Source organism: Mobula hypostoma, chromosome 4 (assembly GCF_963921235.1).
Source record: "Mobula hypostoma chromosome 4, sMobHyp1.1, whole genome shotgun sequence".
NCBI classification, from domain to species: Eukaryota; Metazoa; Chordata; class Chondrichthyes; order Myliobatiformes; family Myliobatidae; genus Mobula; species Mobula hypostoma.
Genome location: NC_086100.1, coordinates 94486949 through 94512079, shown reverse-complemented (window position 1 = coordinate 94512079; position 25131 = coordinate 94486949). Strand labels below are relative to the sequence as shown.

The 25131-nt window shown below is 46.1% G+C and overlaps 1 protein-coding gene across 5 annotated transcripts in view; it reads left to right on the top strand.

Annotated features, from left to right (window-relative positions):
* Window positions 1–25131, top strand: part of LOC134345467 (cilium assembly protein DZIP1L-like) — a 237246-nt gene that overhangs the window by 130780 nt on the left and 81335 nt on the right. For all 5 annotated transcript variants that reach the window (XR_010017710.1, XM_063046168.1, XM_063046170.1 and 2 more), the window contains one exon: window positions 20986–21119. Coding sequence is in view for 4 of the 5 variants with exons in the window: in XM_063046168.1 (XP_062902238.1) it covers window positions 20986–21119 (134 nt within the window). In the remaining variant the exon portion in view is untranslated. The remainder of the gene's footprint in view (window positions 1–20985; window positions 21120–25131) is intronic.

Below are 25131 nucleotides of genomic sequence, written 5' to 3'. Positions count from 1 at the left end.
CACTATTACCCGTCCTCACTCTCTCATTATGACTAATACTCATGCCCCCCTTCATTGTCACAAATACCCATTCCCACTCTCTCATTGTGACTAATACCCATTTCCCCACTCTCTACTGTCACTAATACCCGTTCACCCACTCACTAACTGGCACTACTACCCGTTCGCCTACTGTCTCATAGTCACTAATACCCGTTCGCCCACTCTATCATTGTCACTAATACCCGTTTGCCCACTCTCTCATTGTAACTAATCCCCATTCCCCCACTCTCTCATTGTCAATAATACCCATTTCCCCACTCTCTCATTGTCACTGATACCTGTTTCCCCACACTCATTGTCACTAGTACCCATTCCCACTCTCTCATTGTCACTAATACCCGTTTGCCCACTCTCTCATTGTAACTAATCCCCGTTCCCCCACTCTCTCATTGTCACTAGTACCCATTCCCACTCTCTCATTGTCACTAATACCTGTTCTCCCACATTCATTGTCACTGATACCCGTTCCCACTCTCCCATTGTCACTAAAAACCATCCCCCCACTCTTATTGTCACTAATAACCATCCCCACTCTCTCACTGTCACTAATACACGTTTCCCCACTCTCTCACTGTCACTAATACCCCTTCCCCCACTCTCTCACTGTCACTAATACCCATTCCCCCACTCTCTCACTGTCACTAATACCCCTTCGCGCACTATCTCGCTGTCACTAATACCCGTTCCCTCACTCGCTCACTGTCACTATTACCCATTCTCCCACTGTCTCATTGTAACTAATACCCAAACCCCCACACTGATTGTCACTAGCACCCATCCCCACTCTCTCACTTTCACTAATACCCGTTCCACCACTCACTCATTGCCACTAATAACTGTTCCCCCACATTCATTTTAACTAATACATGTCCCCACTCTCTTATTTTCACTAATACCCATCCCCACTCTCTCATTCTCACTAATGCACGCCCACTCTCTCATTGTCACTACTATCCATTCCGCCACACTCTCATTATCACTAATACCGCACCCCACTCTCTCATTGTCATTAATACCTATCCCCACTCTCTCATTGTCACTAATACATGTCCTCACTCTCTAATTGTCACTAATACCCGTCCCCACTCTCTCACTCTCACTAATACCCGTCCCCACTCTCTGAATGTCACTAATACCCGTCCCCACTCTCTCAGTGTCACTAATACCCGTTCGCCCACAGGCTCATTGTCACTAGTACCCATTCGACCTCAGTCTCATTGTCACTAATAGCCCTTTCCCCATCTCTCACTGTCACTAATACCTGTCCCCCACTCTCTGATTGTCACTAATTCCTGTTCACCCACTCTCTCACTGTTACTAATAACCGTACTCCCACTCTCTCACTGTCACTAATACCCGTTCGCCCACTGTCTTATTGTCATTAATACCCGTTCGTCCACTCTCTCACTGTCACTAACACCCGTTCCCCCACTCTCTCACTGTCACTAATACCCGTTCCCCCACTCTCTCACTGTTACTAATACCCGTACTCCCACTCTCTCACTGTCACTAATACCCATTCGCACACTCTCTCACTGTCACTAATACCCGTTCGCCCAATGTCTCATTGTCACTAATACCCGTCCCCACATTCCAATTGTTACTAATAGCCATTCCCCCACAGTCTCATTGTCACCAATATCTATCCCCACTCTGTCATTGTCACAATACCCCTTCCCCCACTCTCTCATTGTCACTAATACCTGTTCCCCCACATTCATTGTCACTAATACCCATTCCCCCACTCTCATTGTCACTCATACGCATTCTCACTCTCTCATTGTCACTATTACCCGTCCTCACTCTCTCATTATGACTAATACTCATGCCCCCCTTCATTGTCACAAATACCCATTCCCACTCTCTCATTGTGACTAATACCCATTTCCCCACTCTCTACTGTCACTAATACCCGTTCACCCACTCACTAACTGGCACTACTACCCGTTCGCCTACTGTCTCATAGTCACTAATACCCGTTCGCCCACTCTATCATTGTCACTAATACCCGTTTGCCCACTCTCTCATTGTAACTAATCCCCATTCCCCCACTCTCTCATTGTCAATAATACCCATTTCCCCACTCTCTCATTGTCACTGATACCTGTTTCCCCACACTCATTGTCACTAGTACCCATTCCCACTCTCTCATTGTCACTAATACCTGTTCTCCCACATTCATTGTCACTGATACCCGTTCCCACTCTCCCATTGTCACTAAAAACCATCCCCCCACTCTTATTGTCACTAATAACCATCCCCACTCTCTCACTGTCACTAATACACATTCCCCCACTCTCTCACTGTCACTAATAGCCCTTCCCCCACTCTCTCACTGTCACTAATACCCATTCCCCCACTCTCTCACTGTCACTAATACCCCTTCGCGCACTATCTCGCTGTCACTAATACCCGTTCCCTCACTCGCTCACTGTCACTATTACCCATTCTCCCACTGTCTCATTGTAACTAATACCCAAACCCCCACACTGATTGTCACTAGCACCTATCCCCACTCTCTCACTTTCACTAATACCCATTCCACCACTCACTCATTGTCACTAATAACTGTTCCCCCACATTCATTTTAACTAATACATGTCCCCACTCTCTTATTGTCACTAATACCCATCCCCACTCTCTCATTCTCACTAATACACGCCCACTCTCTCATTGTCACTACTATCCATTCCGCCACACTCTCATTATCACTAATACCGCACCCCACTCTCTCATTGTCATTAATACCTATCCCCACTCTCTCATTGTCACTAATACATGTCCTCACTCTCTAATTGTCACTAATACCCGTCCCCACTCTCTCACTCTCACTAATACCTGTCCCCACTCTCTCATTGTCACTAATACCCATCCATACTCTCTCATTGCCACTAATCCCCGTTCCCCCACTGTCTCACTGTCTCTAATACCCATTCGCCCACTCTCTCACTGTCACTAATACCCGTACGCCCACTGTCTTATTGTCATTAATACCCGTTCGTCCACTCTCTCACTGTCACTAACACCCGTTCCCCCACTCTCTCACTGTTACTAATACCCGTACTCCCACTCTCTCACTGTCACTAATACCCATTCGCACACTCTCTCACTGTCACTAATACCCGTTCGCCCAATGTCTCATTGTCACTAATACCCGTCCCCACATTCCAATTGTTACTAATAGCCATTCTCCCACAGTCTCATTGTCACCAATATCTATCCCACTCTGTCATTGTCACATTACCCCTTCCCCCACTCTCTCATTGTCACTAATACCTGTTCCCCCACATTCATTGTCACTAATACCCATTCCCCCACTCTCATTGTCACTCATATGCATTCTCACTCTCTCATTGTCACTATTACCCGTCCTCACTCTCTCATTATGACTAATACTCATTCCCCCCTTCATTGTCACAAATACCCATTCCCACTCTCTCATTGGGACTAATACCCCATCCCCCCCACTCTCATTGTGACTAATACCCATTTCCCCACTCTCTACTGTCACTAATACTCGTTCACCCACTCACTAACTGGCACTACTACCCGTTCGCCTACTGTCTCATAATCACTAATACCCATTCGCCCACTCTATCATTGTCACTAATACCCGTTTGCCCACTCTCTCATTGTAACTAATCCCCGTTCCCCCACTCTCTCATTGTCACTAGTACCCATTCCCACTCTCTCATTGTCACTAATACCTGTTCTCCCACATTCATTGTCACTGATACCCGTTCCCACTCTCCCATTGTCACTAAAAACCATCCCCCCACTCTTATTGTCACTAATAACCATCCCCACTCTCTCACTGTCACTAATACACGTTCCCCCACTCTCTCACTGTCACTAATACCCCTTCCCCCACTCTCTCACTGTCACTAATACCCATTCCCCCACTCTCTCACTGTCACTAATACCCCTTCGCGCACTATCTCGCTGTCACTAATACCCGTTCCCTCACTCGCTCACTGTCACTATTACCCATTCTCCCACTGTCTCATTGTAACTAATACCCAAACCCCCACACTGATTGTCACTAGCACCCATCCCCACTCTCTCACTTTCACTAATACCCGTTCCACCACTCACTCATTGCCACTAATAACTGTTCCCCCACATTCATTTTAACTAATACATGTCCCCACTCTCTTATTGTCACTAATACCCATCCCCACTCTCTCATTCTCACTAATACACGCCCACTCTCTCATTGTCACTACTATCCATTCCGCCACACTCTCATTATCACTAATACCGCACCCCACTCTCTCATTGTCATTAATACCTATCCCCACTCTCTCATTGTCACTAATACATGTCCTCACTCTCTAATTGTCACTAATACCCGTCCCCACTCTCTCACTCTCACTAATACCCGTCCCCACTCTCTGAATGTCACTAATACCCGTCCCCACTCTCTCAGTGTCACTAATACCCGTTCGCCCACAGGCTCATTGTCACTAGTACCCATTCGACCTCAGTCTCATTGTCACTAATAGCCCTTTCCCCATCTCTCACTGTCACTAATACCTGTCCCCCACTCTCTGATTGTCACTAATTCCTGTTCACCCACTCTCTCACTGTTACTAATAACCGTACTCCCACTCTCTCACTGTCACTAATACCCGTTCGCCCACTGTCTTATTGTCATTAATACCCGTTCGTCCACTCTCTCACTGTCACTAACACCCGTTCCCCCACTCTCTCACTGTCACTAATACCCGTTCCCCCACTCTCTCACTGTTACTAATACCCGTACTCCCACTCTCTCACTGTCACTAATACCCATTCGCACACTCTCTCACTGTCACTAATACCCGTTCGCCCAATGTCTCATTGTCACTAATACCCGTCCCCACATTCCAATTGTTACTAATAGCCATTCCCCCACAGTCTCATTGTCACCAATATCTATCCCCACTCTGTCATTGTCACAATACCCCTTCCCCCACTCTCTCATTGTCACTAATACCTGTTCCCCCACATTCATTGTCACTAATACCCATTCCCCCACTCTCATTGTCACTCATACGCATTCTCACTCTCTCATTGTCACTATTACCCGTCCTCACTCTCTCATTATGACTAATACTCATGCCCCCCTTCATTGTCACAAATACCCATTCCCACTCTCTCATTGTGACTAATACCCATTTCCCCACTCTCTACTGTCACTAATACCCGTTCACCCACTCACTAACTGGCACTACTACCCGTTCGCCTACTGTCTCATAGTCACTAATACCCGTTCGCCCACTCTATCATTGTCACTAATACCCGTTTGCCCACTCTCTCATTGTAACTAATCCCCATTCCCCCACTCTCTCATTGTCAATAATACCCATTTCCCCACTCTCTCATTGTCACTGATACCTGTTTCCCCACACTCATTGTCACTAGTACCCATTCCCACTCTCTCATTGTCACTAATACCTGTTCTCCCACATTCATTGTCACTGATACCCGTTCCCACTCTCCCATTGTCACTAAAAACCATCCCCCCACTCTTATTGTCACTAATAACCATCCCCACTCTCTCACTGTCACTAATACACGTTCCCCCACTCTCTCACTGTCACTAATAGCCCTTCCCCCACTCTCTCACTGTCACTAATACCCATTTCCCCACTCTCTCACTGTCACTAATACCCCTTCGCGCACTATCTCGCTGTCACTAATACCCGTTCCCTCACTCGCTCACTGTCACTATTACCCATTCTCCCACTGTCTCATTGTAACTAATACCCAAACCCCCACACTGATTGTCACTAGCACCTATCCCCACTCTCTCACTTTCACTAATACCCATTCCACCACTCACTCATTGTCACTAATAACTGTTCCCCCACATTCATTTTAACTAATACATGTCCCCACTCTCTTATTGTCACTAATACCCATCCCCACTCTCTCATTCTCACTAATACACGCCCACTCTCTCATTGTCACTACTATCCATTCCGCCACACTCTCATTATCACTAATACCGCACCCCACTCTCTCATTGTCATTAATACCTATCCCCACTCTCTCATTGTCACTAATACATGTCCTCACTCTCTAATTGTCACTAATACCCGTCCCCACTCTCTCACTCTCACTAATACCCGTCCCCACTCTCTGAATGTCACTAATACCCGTCCCCACTCTCTCAGTGTCACTAATACCCGTTCGCCCACAGGCTCATTGTCACTAGTACCCATTCGACCTCAGTCTCATTGTCACTAATAGCCCTTTCCCCATCTCTCACTGTCACTAATACCTGTCCCCCACTCTCTGATTGTCACTAATTCCTGTTCACCCACTCTCTCACTGTTACTAATAACCGTACTCCCACTCTCTCACTGTCACTAATACCCGTTCGCCCACTGTCTTATTGTCATTAATACCCGTTCGTCCACTCTCTCACTGTCACTAACACCCGTTCCCCCACTCTCTCACTGTCACTAATACCCGTTCCCCCACTCTCTCACTGTCACTAATACCCATTCCCCCACTCTCATTGTCACTCATATGCATTCTCACTCTCTCATTGTCACTATTACCCGTCCTCACTCTCTCATTATGACTAATACTCATTCCCCCCTTCATTGTCACAAATACCCATTCCCACTCTCTCATTGGGACTAATACCCCATCCCCCCCACTCTCATTGTGACTAATACCCATTTCCCCACTCTCTACTGTCACTAATACTCGTTCACCCACTCACTAACTGGCACTACTACCCGTTCGCCTACTGTCTCATAATCACTAATACCCATTCGCCCACTCTATCATTGTCACTAATACCCGTTTGCCCACTCTCTCATTGTAACTAATCCCCGTTCCCCCACTCTCTCATTGTCACTAGTACCCATTCCCACTCTCTCATTGTCACTAATACCTGTTCTCCCACATTCATTGTCACTGATACCCGTTCCCACTCTCCCATTGTCACTAAAAACCATCCCCCCACTCTTATTGTCACTAATAACCATCCCCACTCTCTCACTGTCACTAATACACGTTCCCCCACTCTCTCACTGTCACTAATACCCCTTCCCCCACTCTCTCACTGTCACTAATACCCATTCCCCCACTCTCTCACTGTCACTAATACCCCTTCGCGCACTATCTCGCTGTCACTAATACCCGTTCCCTCACTCGCTCACTGTCACTATTACCCATTCTCCCACTGTCTCATTGTAACTAATACCCAAACCCCCACACTGATTGTCACTAGCACCCATCCCCACTCTCTCACTTTCACTAATACCCGTTCCACCACTCACTCATTGCCACTAATAACTGTTCCCCCACATTCATTTTAACTAATACATGTCCCCACTCTCTTATTGTCACTAATACCCATCCCCACTCTCTCATTCTCACTAATACACGCCCACTCTCTCATTGTCACTACTATCCATTCCGCCACACTCTCATTATCACTAATACCGCACCCCACTCTCTCATTGTCATTAATACCTATCCCCACTCTCTCATTGTCACTAATACATGTCCTCACTCTCTAATTGTCACTAATACCCGTCCCCACTCTCTCACTCTCACTAATACCCGTCCCCACTCTCTGAATGTCACTAATACCCGTCCCCACTCTCTCAGTGTCACTAATACCCGTTCGCCCACAGGCTCATTGTCACTAGTACCCATTCGACCTCAGTCTCATTGTCACTAATAGCCCTTTCCCCATCTCTCACTGTCACTAATACCTGTCCCCCACTCTCTGATTGTCACTAATTCCTGTTCACCCACTCTCTCACTGTTACTAATAACCGTACTCCCACTCTCTCACTGTCACTAATACCCGTTCGCCCACTGTCTTATTGTCATTAATACCCGTTCGTCCACTCTCTCACTGTCACTAACACCCGTTCCCCCACTCTCTCACTGTCACTAATACCCGTTCCCCCACTCTCTCACTGTTACTAATACCCGTACTCCCACTCTCTCACTGTCACTAATACCCATTCGCACACTCTCTCACTGTCACTAATACCCGTTCGCCCAATGTCTCATTGTCACTAATACCCGTCCCCACATTCCAATTGTTACTAATAGCCATTCCCCCACAGTCTCATTGTCACCAATATCTATCCCCACTCTGTCATTGTCACAATACCCCTTCCCCCACTCTCTCATTGTCACTAATACCTGTTCCCCCACATTCATTGTCACTAATACCCATTCCCCCACTCTCATTGTCACTCATACGCATTCTCACTCTCTCATTGTCACTATTACCCGTCCTCACTCTCTCATTATGACTAATACTCATGCCCCCCTTCATTGTCACAAATACCCATTCCCACTCTCTCATTGTGACTAATACCCATTTCCCCACTCTCTACTGTCACTAATACCCGTTCACCCACTCACTAACTGGCACTACTACCCGTTCGCCTACTGTCTCATAGTCACTAATACCCGTTCGCCCACTCTATCATTGTCACTAATACCCGTTTGCCCACTCTCTCATTGTAACTAATCCCCATTCCCCCACTCTCTCATTGTCAATAATACCCATTTCCCCACTCTCTCATTGTCACTGATACCTGTTTCCCCACACTCATTGTCACTAGTACCCATTCCCACTCTCTCATTGTCACTAATACCTGTTCTCCCACATTCATTGTCACTGATACCCGTTCCCACTCTCCCATTGTCACTAAAAACCATCCCCCCACTCTTATTGTCACTAATAACCATCCCCACTCTCTCACTGTCACTAATACACATTCCCCCACTCTCTCACTGTCACTAATAGCCCTTCCCCCACTCTCTCACTGTCACTAATACCCATTCCCCCACTCTCTCACTGTCACTAATACCCCTTCGCGCACTATCTCGCTGTCACTAATACCCGTTCCCTCACTCGCTCACTGTCACTATTACCCATTCTCCCACTGTCTCATTGTAACTAATACCCAAACCCCCACACTGATTGTCACTAGCACCTATCCCCACTCTCTCACTTTCACTAATACCCATTCCACCACTCACTCATTGTCACTAATAACTGTTCCCCCACATTCATTTTAACTAATACATGTCCCCACTCTCTTATTGTCACTAATACCCATCCCCACTCTCTCATTCTCACTAATACACGCCCACTCTCTCATTGTCACTACTATCCATTCCGCCACACTCTCATTATCACTAATACCGCACCCCACTCTCTCATTGTCATTAATACCTATCCCCACTCTCTCATTGTCACTAATACATGTCCTCACTCTCTAATTGTCACTAATACCCGTCCCCACTCTCTCACTCTCACTAATACCTGTCTCCACTCTCTCATTGTCACTAATACCCATCCATACTCTCTCATTGCCACTAATCCCCGTTCCCCCACTGTCTCACTGTCTCTAATACCCGTTCGCCCACTCTCTCACTGTCACTAATACCCGTACGCCCACTGTCTTATTGTCATTAATACCCGTTCGTCCACTCTCTCACTGTCACTAACACCCGTTCCCCCACTCTCTCACTGTCACTAATACCCGTTCCCCCACTCTCTCACTGTTACTAATAACCGTACTCCCACTCTCTCACTGTCACTAATACCCATTCGCACACTCTCTCACTGTCACTAATACCCGTTCGCCCAATGTCTCATTGTCACTAATACCCGTCCCCACATTCCAATTGTTACTAATAGCCATTCTCCCACAGTCTCATTGTCACCAATATCTATCCCACTCTGTCATTGTCACATTACCCCTTCCCCCACTCTCTCATTGTCACTAATACCTGTTCCCCCACATTCATTGTCACTAATACCCATTCCCCCACTCTCATTGTCACTCATATGCATTCTCACTCTCTCATTGTCACTATTACCCGTCCTCACTCTCTCATTATGACTAATACTCATTCCCCCCTTCATTGTCACAAATACCCATTCCCACTCTCTCATTGGGACTAATACCCCATCCCCCCCACTCTCATTGTGACTAATACCCATTTCCCCACTCTCTACTGTCACTAATACTCGTTCACCCACTCACTAACTGGCACTACTACCCGTTCGCCTACTGTCTCATAATCACTAATAGCCGTTCGCCCACTCTATCATTGTCACTAATACCCGTTTGCCCACTCTCTCATTGTAACTAATCCCCGTTCCCCCACTCTCTCATTGTCACTAGTACCCATTCCCACTCTCTCATTGTCACTAATACCTGTTCTCCCACATTCATTGTCACTGATACCCGTCCCCACTCTCCCATTGTCACTAAAAACCATCCCCCCACTCTTATTGTCACTAATAACCATCCCCACTCTCTCACTGTCACTAATACACGTTCCCCCACTCTCTCACTGTCACTAATACCCCTTCCCCCACTCTCTCACTGTCACTAATACCCATTCCCCCACTCTCTCACTGTCACTAATACCCCTTCGCGCACTATCTCGCTGTCACTAATACCCGTTCCCTCACTCGCTCACTGTCACTATTACCCATTCTCCCACTGTCTCATTGTAACTAATACCCAAACCCCCACACTGATTGTCACTAGCACCCATCCCCACTCTCTCACTTTCACTAATACCCGTTCCACCACTCACTCATTGCCACTAATAACTGTTCCCCCACATTCATTTTAACTAATACATGTCCCCACTCTCTTATTGTCACTAATACCCATCCCCACTCTCTCATTCTCACTAATACACGCCCACTCTCTCATTGTCACTACTATCCATTCCGCCACACTCTCATTATCACTAATACCGCACCCCACTCTCTCATTGTCATTAATACCTATCCCCACTCTCTCATTGTCACTAATACATGTCCTCACTCTCTAATTGTCACTAATACCCGTCCCCACTCTCTCACTCTCACTAATACCTGTCCCCACTCTCTCATTGTCACTAATACCCATCCATACTCTCTCATTGCCACTAATTCCCGTTCCCCCACTCTCTCACTGTCTCTAATACCCGTTCGCCCACTCTCTCACTGTCACTAATACCCGTTCGCCCTCTGTCTCATTGTCACGAATACCCATTCACCCACTCTCTCACTGTCACTAGTACCCGTTTGCCCACTCACTCACTGTCACTAATACCCGTTTGCGCACTGTCTCATTGTCACTAGTACCTGTTCGCCCACTGTCTTATTGTCACTAATACTCCTTTCCCCACTCTCTCACTGTCACTAATACCCATTCCCCACTATCTCGCTGTCACTAATACCCGTTCCCTCACTCGCTCACTGTCACTATTACCCATTCTCCCACTGTCTCATTGTAACTAATACCCAAACCCCCACACTGATTGTCACTAGCACCCATCCCCACTCTCTCACTTTCACTAATACCCGTTCCACCACTCACTCATTGCCACTAATAACTGTTCCCCCACATTCATTTTAACTAATACATGTCCCCACTCTCTTATTGTCACTAATACCCATCCCCACTCTCTCATTCTCACTAATACACGCCCACTCTCTCATTGTCACTACTATCCATTCCGCCACACTCTCATTATCACTAATACCGCACCCCACTCTCTCATTGTCATTAATACCTATCCCCACTCTCTCATTGTCACTAATACATGTCCTCACTCTCTAATTGTCACTAATACCCGTCCCCACTCTCTCACTCTCACTAATACCTGTCCCCACTCTCTCATTGTCACTAATACCCATCCATACTCTCTCATTGCCACTAATTCCCGTTCCCCCACTCTCTCACTGTCTCTAATACCCGTTCGCCCACTCTCTCACTGTCACTAATACCCGTTCGCCCTCTGTCTCATTGTCACGAATACCCATTCACCCACTCTCTCACTGTCACTAGTACCCGTTTGCCCACTCACTCACTGTCACTAATACCCGTTTGCGCACTGTCTCATTGTCACTAGTACCTGTTCGCCCACTGTCTTATTGTCACTAATACCCCTTTCCCCACTCTCTCACTGTCACTAATACCCATTCCCCACTCTCTCACTGTCACTAATACCCATTCCCCACTCTCTCACTGTCACTAGTACCCATTTGCGCACTCTCATTGTCACTAGTACCCGTCCCCACTCTCTCACACTCACTAGTACCCTTCCCCACTCTCTCACTCTCACTAATATCCGTCTCCACACTCTCATTATCACTAATACCTATTCCCCCATATTCATTGTCACTCCTACCAGTCCCCACTCTCTCACTGTCACTAATATCCATTCCCCGACTTTCTCATTGTCACAAATACTCATTCCTCCATGGTCATTGTCACTAATACATGTCCCCACTCTCTCATTCCACTAATACCCGTCACCAGTCTCTCATTGTAACTAATACCCATTCCCCCACATTCTTTGTCACTAATTCCTGTCCCCACTCTCCCATTGTCACTCAGAGCCATTCCTCCACTTTCATTGTCACTAATACCCATTCCCCCACAGTCGCATTGTCATTAATACCTGTTCGCCCACTCTCATTGTCACTAATACCTGTCCCCACTCTCTCATTGTCACTAATACCCGTTCACTCACTCTCTCATTGTCACTAATACCATTTCGCCCACTCTCATTGTCACTAATACCCGTTCACTCACTCTCTCATTGTCACTAATACCATTTCGCCCACTCTCATTGTCACTAATACCCGTCCCAACTCTCTCATTGTCACGAAGACCCATTCCCCCACACTCATTGTCACTAGTATCCGTTCCCACTCTCTCTCTCTCACTAATACCCATTCCCCCACACTCTCATGTCACTAATACCTGAACCCACTCTCATTGTCATTAATACATGTCCCCACTCTCTCATGTCACTAATATCCATTCCCCCACTCTCTCGTTGTCACTCATACACATTCATCCACAGTCATTGTTACTAATACATGTCCCCACTCTCTCATTGTCACTAATACCCCTCACCAATCTCATTGTCACTAATACCCATTCCCCCACATTCACTGTCACTAATACCCAATCCCCCACTCTCTCATTGTCAGTAATACCCATTCTCCCACTGTCTCATTGTCACTAATACCCATTCCCCCACACCCATTGTCACTAGTACCCGTCCCCACTCTCTCACTCTCACTAATACCCGTTCCCCCACATGCATTTTCACGAATGCATGTCCCCACTCTCTCATTGTCACTGATACCTAGCTCCACTCTCTCATTGTCACTAATAGCCATTCCCCCACACTCAGAGTCACTAATACCCATTCCCCCACATTAATAGTCACTAATACCTGTCCCCACTCTCTCATTCTCACTAATACCCAACCTACTCTCTCATTATCACTACTATCCATTCCGCCACTCTCTCATTGTCACTAATGCATGTCCCCACTCTCTATTTGTCACTAATACCCGACCCCACTCTCCCATTGTCACTAATACCCGACTCCACTCTCCCATTGTCACTAAGAGCCATTCCCCCACTTTCATTGTCACTAATACCAATTCCCCCTCAGTTGCATTGTCACTAATACCTGTTCGCCCACTCTCATTGACACTAATACTTGTCCCCACTCTCTCATTGTCAGTAATACCCATCCCTACTCTCTCATTGTCAGTAATACCCATTCCCCCACACTCATGTCACTAATACCCATTCCCCCACACTCATGTCACTAATACCCATTCCCACTCTCTCATTATCATGAATACCTATCTCCACTCTCTCATGGTCACAATACCCGTTCCCCCACTCTCATTGTCACGAATACCTGTTATCCCACATTCATTGTCACTAATACCCGATCCCCCATTCTCATTTCCACTAATACCTGTTTGCCCACTCTCGCATTGTCACTGATACCCCTTTTACTACTCTCTCATTGTCACTAATACCTATCCCCACTTCTCATTGTCACTAATGCACGTCCCCACTCTCCCATTGTCACTAATACCTGCTCCCCCACTTTCATTGTCACTAATACCAATTACCCCACAGTTGCATTGTCACTAATACCTGTTCGCCCACTCTCATTGTCAATAATACCTGTCCCCACTCTCTCATTGTCAGTAATACCCATCCCTACTCTCTAATTGTCACTAATACCCAATCCCCCACACTCATTGTCACTAATACCCATCCCCACTCTCTCATTGTCACTAATACCCATTCCCCCACCCTCTCATTGTCACGGATGCCTGTTACCCCACATTTATTGTCACTAATACACGACCCCACTCTCCCATTGTCACTAATACCCATTTCCCCACACTCTCATTGTCACTAATACCTGTTCGCCCGCTCTTATTGTCAGTAATACCGGTCCCCACTCTCTCATTGTCACTAATACCTTTTTGCCCACTCTCTTATTGTCACTTATACCCAATCCCCCATTCTCATTGTCACTAATACCTGTTTGCCCACTCTCTCATTATCACTAATACCCATTTCACTACTCTCTCATTGTCACTAGACCTATCCCCACTCTCTCATTGTCACTAATACACATCCCCACTCTCCCATTGTCAGTAAGAGCGATTCCCACCACAGTCGCATTGTCACTAGTACCTGTTCGCCCACTCTGATTGTCACTAATACCTGTCCCCACTCTCCCATTGTCACTAATACTTGTCCCCACCCTCTCATTGTCACTAATACCCATTCCCCACACTCTCATTGTCACTAATACCAATTCCCTCACATTCATTGTCACTAATACCCCTTTCCCCACTCTCATTGTCACTAATACCACTTTCCCCACTCTGACATTGTTACTAATACCTATCCCCACTCTCTAATTGTCACTAATACCCATCCCCACTCTCTCATTGTTACTAATACCCATTCACCTACTCTCTCATTGTCACTAATATCCAATCCCCCACTCTCATTGTCACTAATACCTGTTTGCCCACTCTCTCATTGTCGCTAATACCTATCCCCACACTGTCATTGTCACTAATACCCATTCCCCCACTCTCTCATTGTCACTAATACCCATTCCCTCACATTCATTGTTACTAATATCCCTTTCCCCACTCTCTCATTGTCACTAATACCTCTTTCCCCACTCTGTCATTGTCACTAATACCTATCCCCACTCACTCATTGTTACTAATACCCGTCCCCACTCTCATTGTCACTGATACCCGTTTGCCCACTATCTGATTGTCACTAACACCTATCCCCACTGTCTTATTGTCACTAATACATGTCCCCACTCTCTCATTGTCACTAATACCCATTCCCACTCTCTGATTGTCACTAATACCCGTCACCACTCTCTCATTGTCAGTAATACCTTTCGCCACTCTCTCATTATCACTAATACCCGTCCCCACTTTCCCATTGTCACGAATAGCAATTCCCCCACTTTCATTGTCACTTATACCCATTCCCCCACACTCATTGTCACTAGAACCCATCCCCACACTCTCATTGTCACTGATACCTATCCCCACTCTCTCATTGTCACAATACCTGTTCCCCCACTCTCTCCTTGTCACTAATACCTGTTCCCCCACATTCATAGTCACTAATACCCGTCCCCACTCTCTCATTGTCACTAATACGTGTCCCCACTCTCTCATTGTCACTAATACCCATTCCCCCCTTTTATTGTCACTCATTCATGTCCGCACTCTCTCATTGTCACTAATACCCATTTCCCCACTCTCTCATTGTCACTGATACTCATTCACCCACTCTCATAGTCATTAATACCGGTCCCCACTCTCTCATTGTCAATAGTACATGTCCCCACTCTCTCATTGTCACTGATACCCGTTCCCCCACAGTCATTGTCACTAATACATTTCCTTGCTGTCTCATTGTCACTAATACCCAGTACCCCACACTCATTGTCACTAATACTCGTTCTCCCACTCTCATTGTAACTAATACCCATCCCCACTCTCTCACACTCACTAGTACCCTTCCCCACTCTCTCACTCTCACTAATACCCGTCTCCACACTCTCAGTATCACTAATACCTATTCCCCCATACTCATTGTCACCTCTACCCGTCCCCACTCTCTCACTCACACTAATATCCATTCCCCGACTTTCTCATTGTCACAAATACCTGTTCCTCCATGGTCATTGTCACTAATACATGTCCCCACTCTCTCATTCCACTAATACCCGTCACCAGTCTCTCATTGTAACTAATACCCATTCCCCCACATTCATTGTCACTAATTCCTGCCCCCACTCTCTCATTATCACTCAGAGCCATTCCTCCACTTTCATTGTCACTAATACCCATTCCCCCACAGTCGCATTGTCATTAATACCTGTTCGCCCACTCTCATTGTCAATAATACCTGTCCCCACTCTCTCATTGTCACTAATACCCATTCACTCACTCTCTCATTGTCACTAATACCATTTCGCCCACTCTCATTGTCACTAATACCCGCCCCACTCTCTCATTGTCACTAATACCTGTCCCAACTCTCTCATTGTCACTAATACCCATCCCAACTCTCATTGTCACGAAGACCCATTCCCCCACACTCATTGTCACTGGTACCCGTTCCCACTCTCTCTCTCTCTCACTAATACCCATTCCCCCACACTCTCATGTCACTAATACCTGAACCCACTCTCATTGTCATTAATACATGTCCCCACTCTCTCATGTCACTAATATCCATTCCCCCACTCTCTCGTTGTCACTCATACCCATTTCCCCAACCTCTCATTGTCACTAATACCCGTCACCAATCTCATTGTCACTAATACCCATTCCCCCACATTCATTGTCACTAGTACCCATCCCCACTCTCTCAATGTCACTAATACCTGTCCCACTCTCTCGTTGTCACTAATACCCATTCCCAGTCTCTGATTGTCACTAATACCCGTTCCCTCACTCTCTCATTGTCACTAATACCCATTCCCCCATTCTCTCACTGTCACTAATACCTGTTCGCTCACTCTTTCACTGTCACTAATACCCATTCGCCCACTCTATCATTGTCACTAATACCCGTTCGCCCACTGTCTCACTATCACTAATACCCGTTTGTCCACTGTCTTATTGTCTCTAATTCCCGTTCATCCACTGTCTCATTGTGACTAATATCTGTCCCCCCACTCTCTTACTGTCACTACTACCCATTCCCCCACTCTATCATTGTCACTAATACCTGTTCCCCCATACTGTCATTGTCACTAATACCCATCTCCACTCTCTCATTGTCACTTATACCCGTTCGCCCTCTGTCTCATTGTCACTAATACCCATTCCCCCCACTCTCTCAATGTCATAAATACCCCTTTCCCCACTCTCTCATTGTCACTAACACCCATTCACCCATTCTCTAATTGTCACTAATACCCATTTGCCCACTCTCTCACTGTCACTAATACCCATCTCCACTCTCTCGTTGTCACTAATACCTGTTCACCCACTGTCTGATTGTCACTAATACCCATTCCCCCACTCTCTCATTGTCACTAATACCCATTCGCCCACTCCCTCATTGTCACTAATAACTTTTTGCCCACTCTCTCATTGTCAGTAATACCCATTCCCCCAGTCATTGTCACTAATACCCGTCCCCAGTCTTTCTTTGTCATTAATACCCATTCCCCGATTCTCATTGTCACGAATACCCATCCCCACTCTCTCATTGTCAGTAATACCTGTCCCCACTCTCTCATTGTCACTAATACCCGTTTGCCCACTTTCCTTGTCACTAATACTGGTCCCCACTCTCTCATTGTCACTAATACCCATCTCCCCACTCTCTCATTGTCACTAATACCCGTCACCACTCTCTCATTGTCACTAATACCCATCCCCACTCTTTCATTGTGAGTAATACCCATTCCCCAATTTCGTTGTCAGTAATACATGTCCCGACTCTCTCATTGTCACTAATACCCATTCCCAGTCTCTGATTGTCACTAATACCCGTTCGCCCACTGTCTCATTGTCACTAATACCCATTTGCCCACTGTCTTATTGTCTCTAATTCCCGTTCATCCACTGTCTCATTGTGACTAATACCTGTCCCCCCACTCTCTTACTGTCACTACTACCCATTCCCCCAGTCTATCATTGTCACTAATACCTGTTCCCCCATACTGTCATTGTCACTAATACCCATTCACCCACTGTCTCATTGTCACTAATACCCATCTCCACTCTCTCATTGTCACTTATACCCGTTCGCCCTCTGTCTCATTGTCACTAATACCCATTCCCCCCACTCTCTCAATATCACAAATACCCCTTTCCCCACTCTCTCATTGTCACTAACACCCATTCACCCATTCTCTAATTGTCACTAATACCCATTTGCCCACTCTCTCGTTGTCACTAATACCTGTTTACCCACTGTCTTATTGTCACTAATACCCATTCCCCCACTCTCTCATTGTCACTAATACCCATTCGCCCACTCCCTCATTGTTACTAATAACTTTTTGCCCACTCTCTCATTGTCACTAATATCCATTCCCCGACTCTCTCATTGTCAGTAATTTCCGTTTGCCCACTCTCTCATTGTCAGTAATACCCATTCCCCCAGTCATTGTCGCTAATACCCGGCCCCAGTCTCTCATTGTCATTAATACCCATTCCCCGACTCTCATTGTCACGAATACCCATCCCCACTCTCTCATTGTCAGTAATACCCGTCCCCACTCTCTCATTGTCACTAATACCCGTTCGCCCACTTTCCTTGTCACTAATACTGGTCCCCACTCTCTCATTGTCACTAATACCCATCTCCCCACTCTCTCATTGTCACTAATACCCGTCACCACTCTCTCATTGTCACTAATACCCATTCCCCTACAGTCATTGTCACTAGTACCGATCCCCACTCTCTCATTGTCACTAACACCCGTCCCCACTCTTTCATTGTGACTAATATCCATTCCCACTTTCATTGTCAGTAATACATGTCCCCACTCCCTCACTGTCACTAATACCCATTCCCCCACTCCGTCATTGTCACTAATAACCGTTCCCCCACATTCATTTTCACTAATACCCATTCCTCCACACCCATAGTCACTAATACCCATTCCTGCACACTCATAGTCACTCATACCTGTCCCCACTCTCTCATTCTCACTAATACCCATCTCCACATTCTCATTGTCACTAATACCCATCCCCACACTCTCATCGTCACTAATACCTGTTCCTGCACACTCATAGTCACTAATAGCTGTTTGCCCTCTCTCTCACTGTCACTAACACCCATCCCTACTCTCTCATTGTCACTAACACCCATTCCCCCACTATCATTGTCACTAATACCCATACACCCACTCTCATTGTCAGTAATAACTTATTCACCCACTCTCTCATTGTCAGTAATTTCCATTTGCCCACTCTCTCATTGTCAGTAATACCCATTCCCCCAGTCATTGTCACTAATACCCGTCCCCAGTCTCTCATTGTCATTAATACCCATTCCCCCACTCTCATTGTCACTAATAACAATCCCCACTCTCTCATTGTCACTAATACCCGTCCCCACTCTCTTATTGTCACTAATACCCGTCTCCACCCTCTCTTTGCCACTAATACCCTTCACCACTCTCTCACTCCCACTAATACCCATTCCCCCACTCTGTCATTATCACTAATAACCGTTTCCCCACATTCATTTTCACTAATACATGTCCTCACTCTCTCATTGTCACTAATACATGTCCCCACTCTCTCATTGTCAATAATACCTACCCCACTCTCTCATTGTCACTGATACCCATTCCCCCGCAGTCATTGTCACTAATATATGTCCAGGCTGTCTCATTGTCGCTAATACCCGTCCCCACTCTCTCATTGTCAGTAATACCTATCCCCACTCTCTCATTGTCACTAATACCCATCCCCTCTTTCCCATTGTCACTAATAGCCATTCCCCCACTTTCATTGTCGCTAATACCCATTCCCCCACAGTCTCATTGTCACTAATACTTGTTCGCCCAGTCTCATTGTCACTAATACCCGTCCTCACTCTCTCATTGTCACTAATACCTGCCCCACTTTCCCATTGTCACTAATAGCCATTCCCCCACTTTCATTGTCACTAATACCCTTTCCCCCACACTCATTGTCACTAATACCCGTCCCCACTCTCCCATTGTCACTAATAGCCATTCCCCCACAGTCTCATTGTCACTAATACCTGTTTGTCCACTCTCTCATTGTCATTAATACCCATTCCCCCGCACTCCCATTGTCACTAATACTTGTTCGCCCACTCTCATTGTCACTAATACCCGTCCCCTTTCTCTCATTGTCACTAATACCCATTCCCGCCTCTGAATGTTACTAATACATGTCCCCACTCTCTCATTGTCACTAATACCCATGCCCACTGTCTAATTGCCACTAATACCCGTCACCACTCTCTTATTGTCAGTAATACCCATTCCCCCACACTCTCATTGTCACTAATACCTGTTCGCCCACTCTCAATGTTGTTAATACATGTCCCTACTCTCTCATTGTCACTAATACCCATCCCCACTCTCTCATTGTTACTAATACCCGTCCCCACTCTCTTATTGTCACTTACTCCCATTCCCCCACACTCATTGTGACTAGTACGCGTCCCCACTCTCTCACTGTCACTTACACCTGTTCCCCCACTCTCATTGTCAATAATACTGATTCCCCCACTCTCTCATTGTCAATAGTACCTCTTCTCCCACTTTCTCTCTTTTCGTGTCACTGATACCCATTCTCCCACTCTCACTTGCTTTCCCACTGCTTTGTGTGTCCTCAATCCCTCTAATTCTCTTCCTCCTTTCCCCGATCCTTACCTTCCCTTGTTCCACTCCCTCACCTTTGCCTTTTATCTTCATCCTCCCCCTTGTTTCCCTGTTCATTGAACTTCCCCCGTAATGATACCCAGTAACCCCACACTGCGCAACAGTGTCCTCCCTCCTCCACCTGGCTGTCTCTCTCACTTCCATCCTCCAGGTCGTTTGCCTAACTTTACTTCAATGATGTGTGTTGTACAGATTTGGAGAGTACACTAGACCGCAAACAGCAGCTCCTGGACACCCTGAGGCAGAATCCAAAATTCATCAAACAATTTCGCCCCATCCTGGAAGAGTCTTTACAGGAGAAGTTGGAAAGCATGGGCCTTAAAAAGGTAAAGGTGGGATTGATAGATCAGTCTGAGAGCTGGTCTGGTGATTGTGCAGTGAAGGGGTGGGGCATGTTCAAAACTAGGTTAATGAAAGTGCTCTCTTCGATGATAAAGAAAAATCAAAGCATTTGTTGCTGGAAATCTGAAATGTGTGCAGGAAATGTTGGGTACACTGCTACAGGCTGAACTGCTGTTGTTTTCCATTAATTTCCAGTTAAATTTTCGACTTTCATTATGATGTTGCTGCAGAGTGTCAGAAGGTTTAATATTGATCTTGGGTGATGTCTGTGTGGACTTTGCACGTTTTCTCTGTCACAGGGATCAGTGCTTGTTCAGTGCATTAGTGGATGATAAGTTGACACATGGCAGAAAAATTGGTTGTGTTCTTCATCATGAGGAGAATAGTCATAGAGAACAGCATGATATTGATCATTTGGTAATAATGTAGGGCACTTACTCCCCATTGTAGACTTACAGTAGCTTTAGCTAGAGGTCATCGTATAAGATTAGGGCGGGAGATTCAGCGGGGATCTGAGGAAGAATGTTTTCATCCACAGGGTGATTGCATTGATTAGATGAATAATATCTTGTATTCTGTCTTGGTAATAAATCTGTAACATGCTGTAATGGCTTCTCTGTAATGTTTCACTGCTAAGGCGAATGAAATGGCTTCTCTGTAATGTTCACTGCTGAGGTAACGATTTCTCTGTAGCAGCAATGTTTGGGATATGACTGGAGATAACAGGACTATGGTTATGCATGTTAGCCAATCAGAATTTTGTTGCTCTGTCGTGTGTATCTGGAAGGAGTTTTTTTCGCGGGCTTTTGCTGGGGAGAGATGAGGAGAGAAGACGCGAATGGAGAGATTTGGTAGACCGCTGGATGGGGTAGACTTGGAGCGAGGATCCGAAGGGCAGCGGCGATCTGAGGAGGTCGATGGTGAACAATCGACTTATCAGTGAGCTCCAACTTTGCGTAACAGAATGTTTAATAAGATTGGGCCCTTTTTTTCTTTTATTTCATTTCTCTACTAACCATATAATCAACGTAAGAATTATAAAGCTTAATTGTTTAGTCACATATTGTGTACTGTTTGGTATTTCGGGGTACTGCTTTGTAACAGGGAACACATCGCGCAGCATCCATCCAAATGAGATTTCTTAAATTTGGCCGGGCTGGGGGTTATCACCCCCTATATTAAGCCGCTAGCCAAAGCGAGAGTTGCAATTGTGGGGGCTACGTTCGGGATTGATTCTGTCGGATTCTGTGTGATTACCCTGAGCAATGAATCAGTGGGGCAGATGAATTGCCCCACTCTGGATGAATTGTTAATTCCACTGTTAAGTACTGTTGAAGTTGCGATTGTGGGCAGAGGTTTGATAAAATGACGTTTTAATGCAGACCAGTGCTGAGGTAGTGGTAGCAGAGGACGGAGATTTCAAAGACAGGGTTCTCTCGTTTCTGAGGAGTGAGGGGAAAGAGTGGTTGGATTTGGAATGTCTAATTAGTCCACATCCCCCGGTGAAGAGTGAGAATTCTGAGTTAGTATCTGCCCTTACTTCTCCGGCGAATAAATGGAAAGATCAGATTCTAAGTCCCAGCTATGGCAGGCTCCACCTATTCACTGGAATAATGCCCACCCCTAAAAAGGAAGAGGAGTATGAGACTTGGGCGGGGCAAACCTCTCAGTTGTCACTCTCAGATGAGTGGCATTGCTCTGATGATGAAAAGTGACAGGGATTGGTTGAAAATTTGAATGGGCTAACGTTGTGGGAGCAGGTTAAATTATCCCGTAGCAACAGCTGTCAATTATCTGCAAGCACTGGACAATGCTTTTGGTCTGACTGGAAGCCCAATGGAGCTCATGGTGGGGTTTCAGAACATGCGTCAGGAGAAGAGGGAGAAGCTTTCTGCTTTTATTTTTTGGCTAGACGGGCAGATAAACTGCTTGCAGCGCAGAGGGGTCATTCAGGCGGCTGAGGTGGATCAGTTAAGAATGGACCAGATAGCCAGGGTCCCCCAGTCCCATGACCTGATAGCTTGGGGTCTCCGACAGTCTCGTAAGATGCGTCCCCCTCCATCTTTTGTTGAGCTGATCAGAGAGGTACCGGAAGAGGAGAACATGTCAGAGGCGCGGGAGGACTCCGTCAGCAGGGTATAGTCCTCGGTAGTAGTCCCCTGCAGGGAAGTGACCACAGATAGCCTACCCCGGGGAGCGGTAGAGGAGATTGTGGAAGAGTTAAGAACGGAGATGTGTCAGCTGTTACCAGCGGGTGTGACCCCCCCCCCCAAATGATGGAGCTGATGGTGTGGGTGGGTGCGTGGATTCTCCAATCTCCTCTTCCAAAGCGCAGGAACCGGGGAATCCCCAAAGTTGAATGACTCAGCAGTCAATTTCCCCCTTTTTCCAATAGTTTCTCCCCGGCGTGTCTCACAGGAGCACTAGACATTACTGTCACTGGGAACAAATGCGCCAGGGGCATCCCCTGCTTGAAGGTGATCTCCCTCTTCGTAGTGTTCCCGACAATCACTGCCATCCTGCATTCCTGTACAACCAAGGGTTTCTGAACAGACGCACCATCCCTGACCAGTATTCTGTCCCGAGGATTGAAGACGCGCTGGCCTGCCTGAGTGATGTGAAGTGGTTCAGTGTGCTGGATTTGAGGAGTGGATATTACCAGATCTCCATGAGAGAGGACGATAAAGAGAAAATGGCATGATGGAATTGATGGCTTTGTTGCAAAGTTTGCAGATAATATGAAGATAGGTGGAGGGGCAGGTGCTTTTGAGGAAATAGAGAGACTAGAGAAGGACTTAAACAGATTGGAAGAATGGGTAAAGAAGAGGCAGTTTGAAATAGAGTGCTCGGAAGTGTATGACCATGCACTTTGTAGAAGAAATGAAAGGGTTGAATATTTTCTAAATGAAGAGAAAATACAAAGAACTGAGGTGCAAAGGGACTTGTGAGTCCTTCTGCAGGATTCCTTAAAGGTTAATTTGCAGGTTGAGTCTATGGTGAGGAAGGGAATTGGGGTGTTAGCATTCATTTCAAGAGCACTAGAATTAAAAAGGCAAGGATGTAATGTTGAGATTTTATAAGGCATTGGTGAGGCCTCGCTTGGAGTATTGTGAGCAGTTTTGAGCCCCTTATCTTAGAAAGGATGTGCTGAAACAGGAGAGGGTTCAAAGGAGGTTCACAAAAATGATTGCAGGATTGAATGGCTTGTCATATGAAGAGCATTTGATGGCTCTGGGCCTGTATTCCCTGGAGTTCGGAAGAATGAGAAGTGACCTATTGAATGGTGAAAGGCCTTAATAGAGTAGATGTGGAGAGGTTTCTTATGGTGGATGAGTCTAAGACCAGAGGATGCAGCCTCAGAATAGAGGGACGTCCTTTTAGAATGGAGATGAGGAGGAATTTCTTTAGGCAGAGGGTGGTGAATCTGTGGAATTCTTTACCACAGGCAGCTGTGGAGGCCAAGTCTTTATGTATATTTAAGACAGAGGTTGATAGATTCTTGATTGCTGAGGGCATGAAGAGATGCGGGAAGAAGGCAGGAGATTGGGGCTGAAAGGAAAATTGGATCAACCATGATGAAATGGTGAAGCAGACCTGATGGGCCAAATAGCCTAATTCTCCTTCTATGTCTTATGGTCTTATATACTTCCAATAAAGGAAGATTGTGTCTGACGAGATTGATTGAAATTTTTGAGGTGTCACGTACCCCGTGACGGGTTAAAGAACCAGTAAAAATGGAGTCAAGTATTACTATTAACTAATGGTATTTATTAGTAACTACGCAATACAGTAATATAAATGCAGATAAATCAAACAGGTTAGCAATGATTTTATATATATAAGTAAGTGTGGAAGTATATGAAAACCAAGCTTCTTCAAGTCAAGGGGTAAATAGATAGTCTTATGATCATGAGTAAAGTTCAGTTCAGTTCGTGGTAATGAGTTGAGTAGTGATGGAGAGAGAGAGAGAGAGAGAGAGAGAGAGGGAGAGATTTG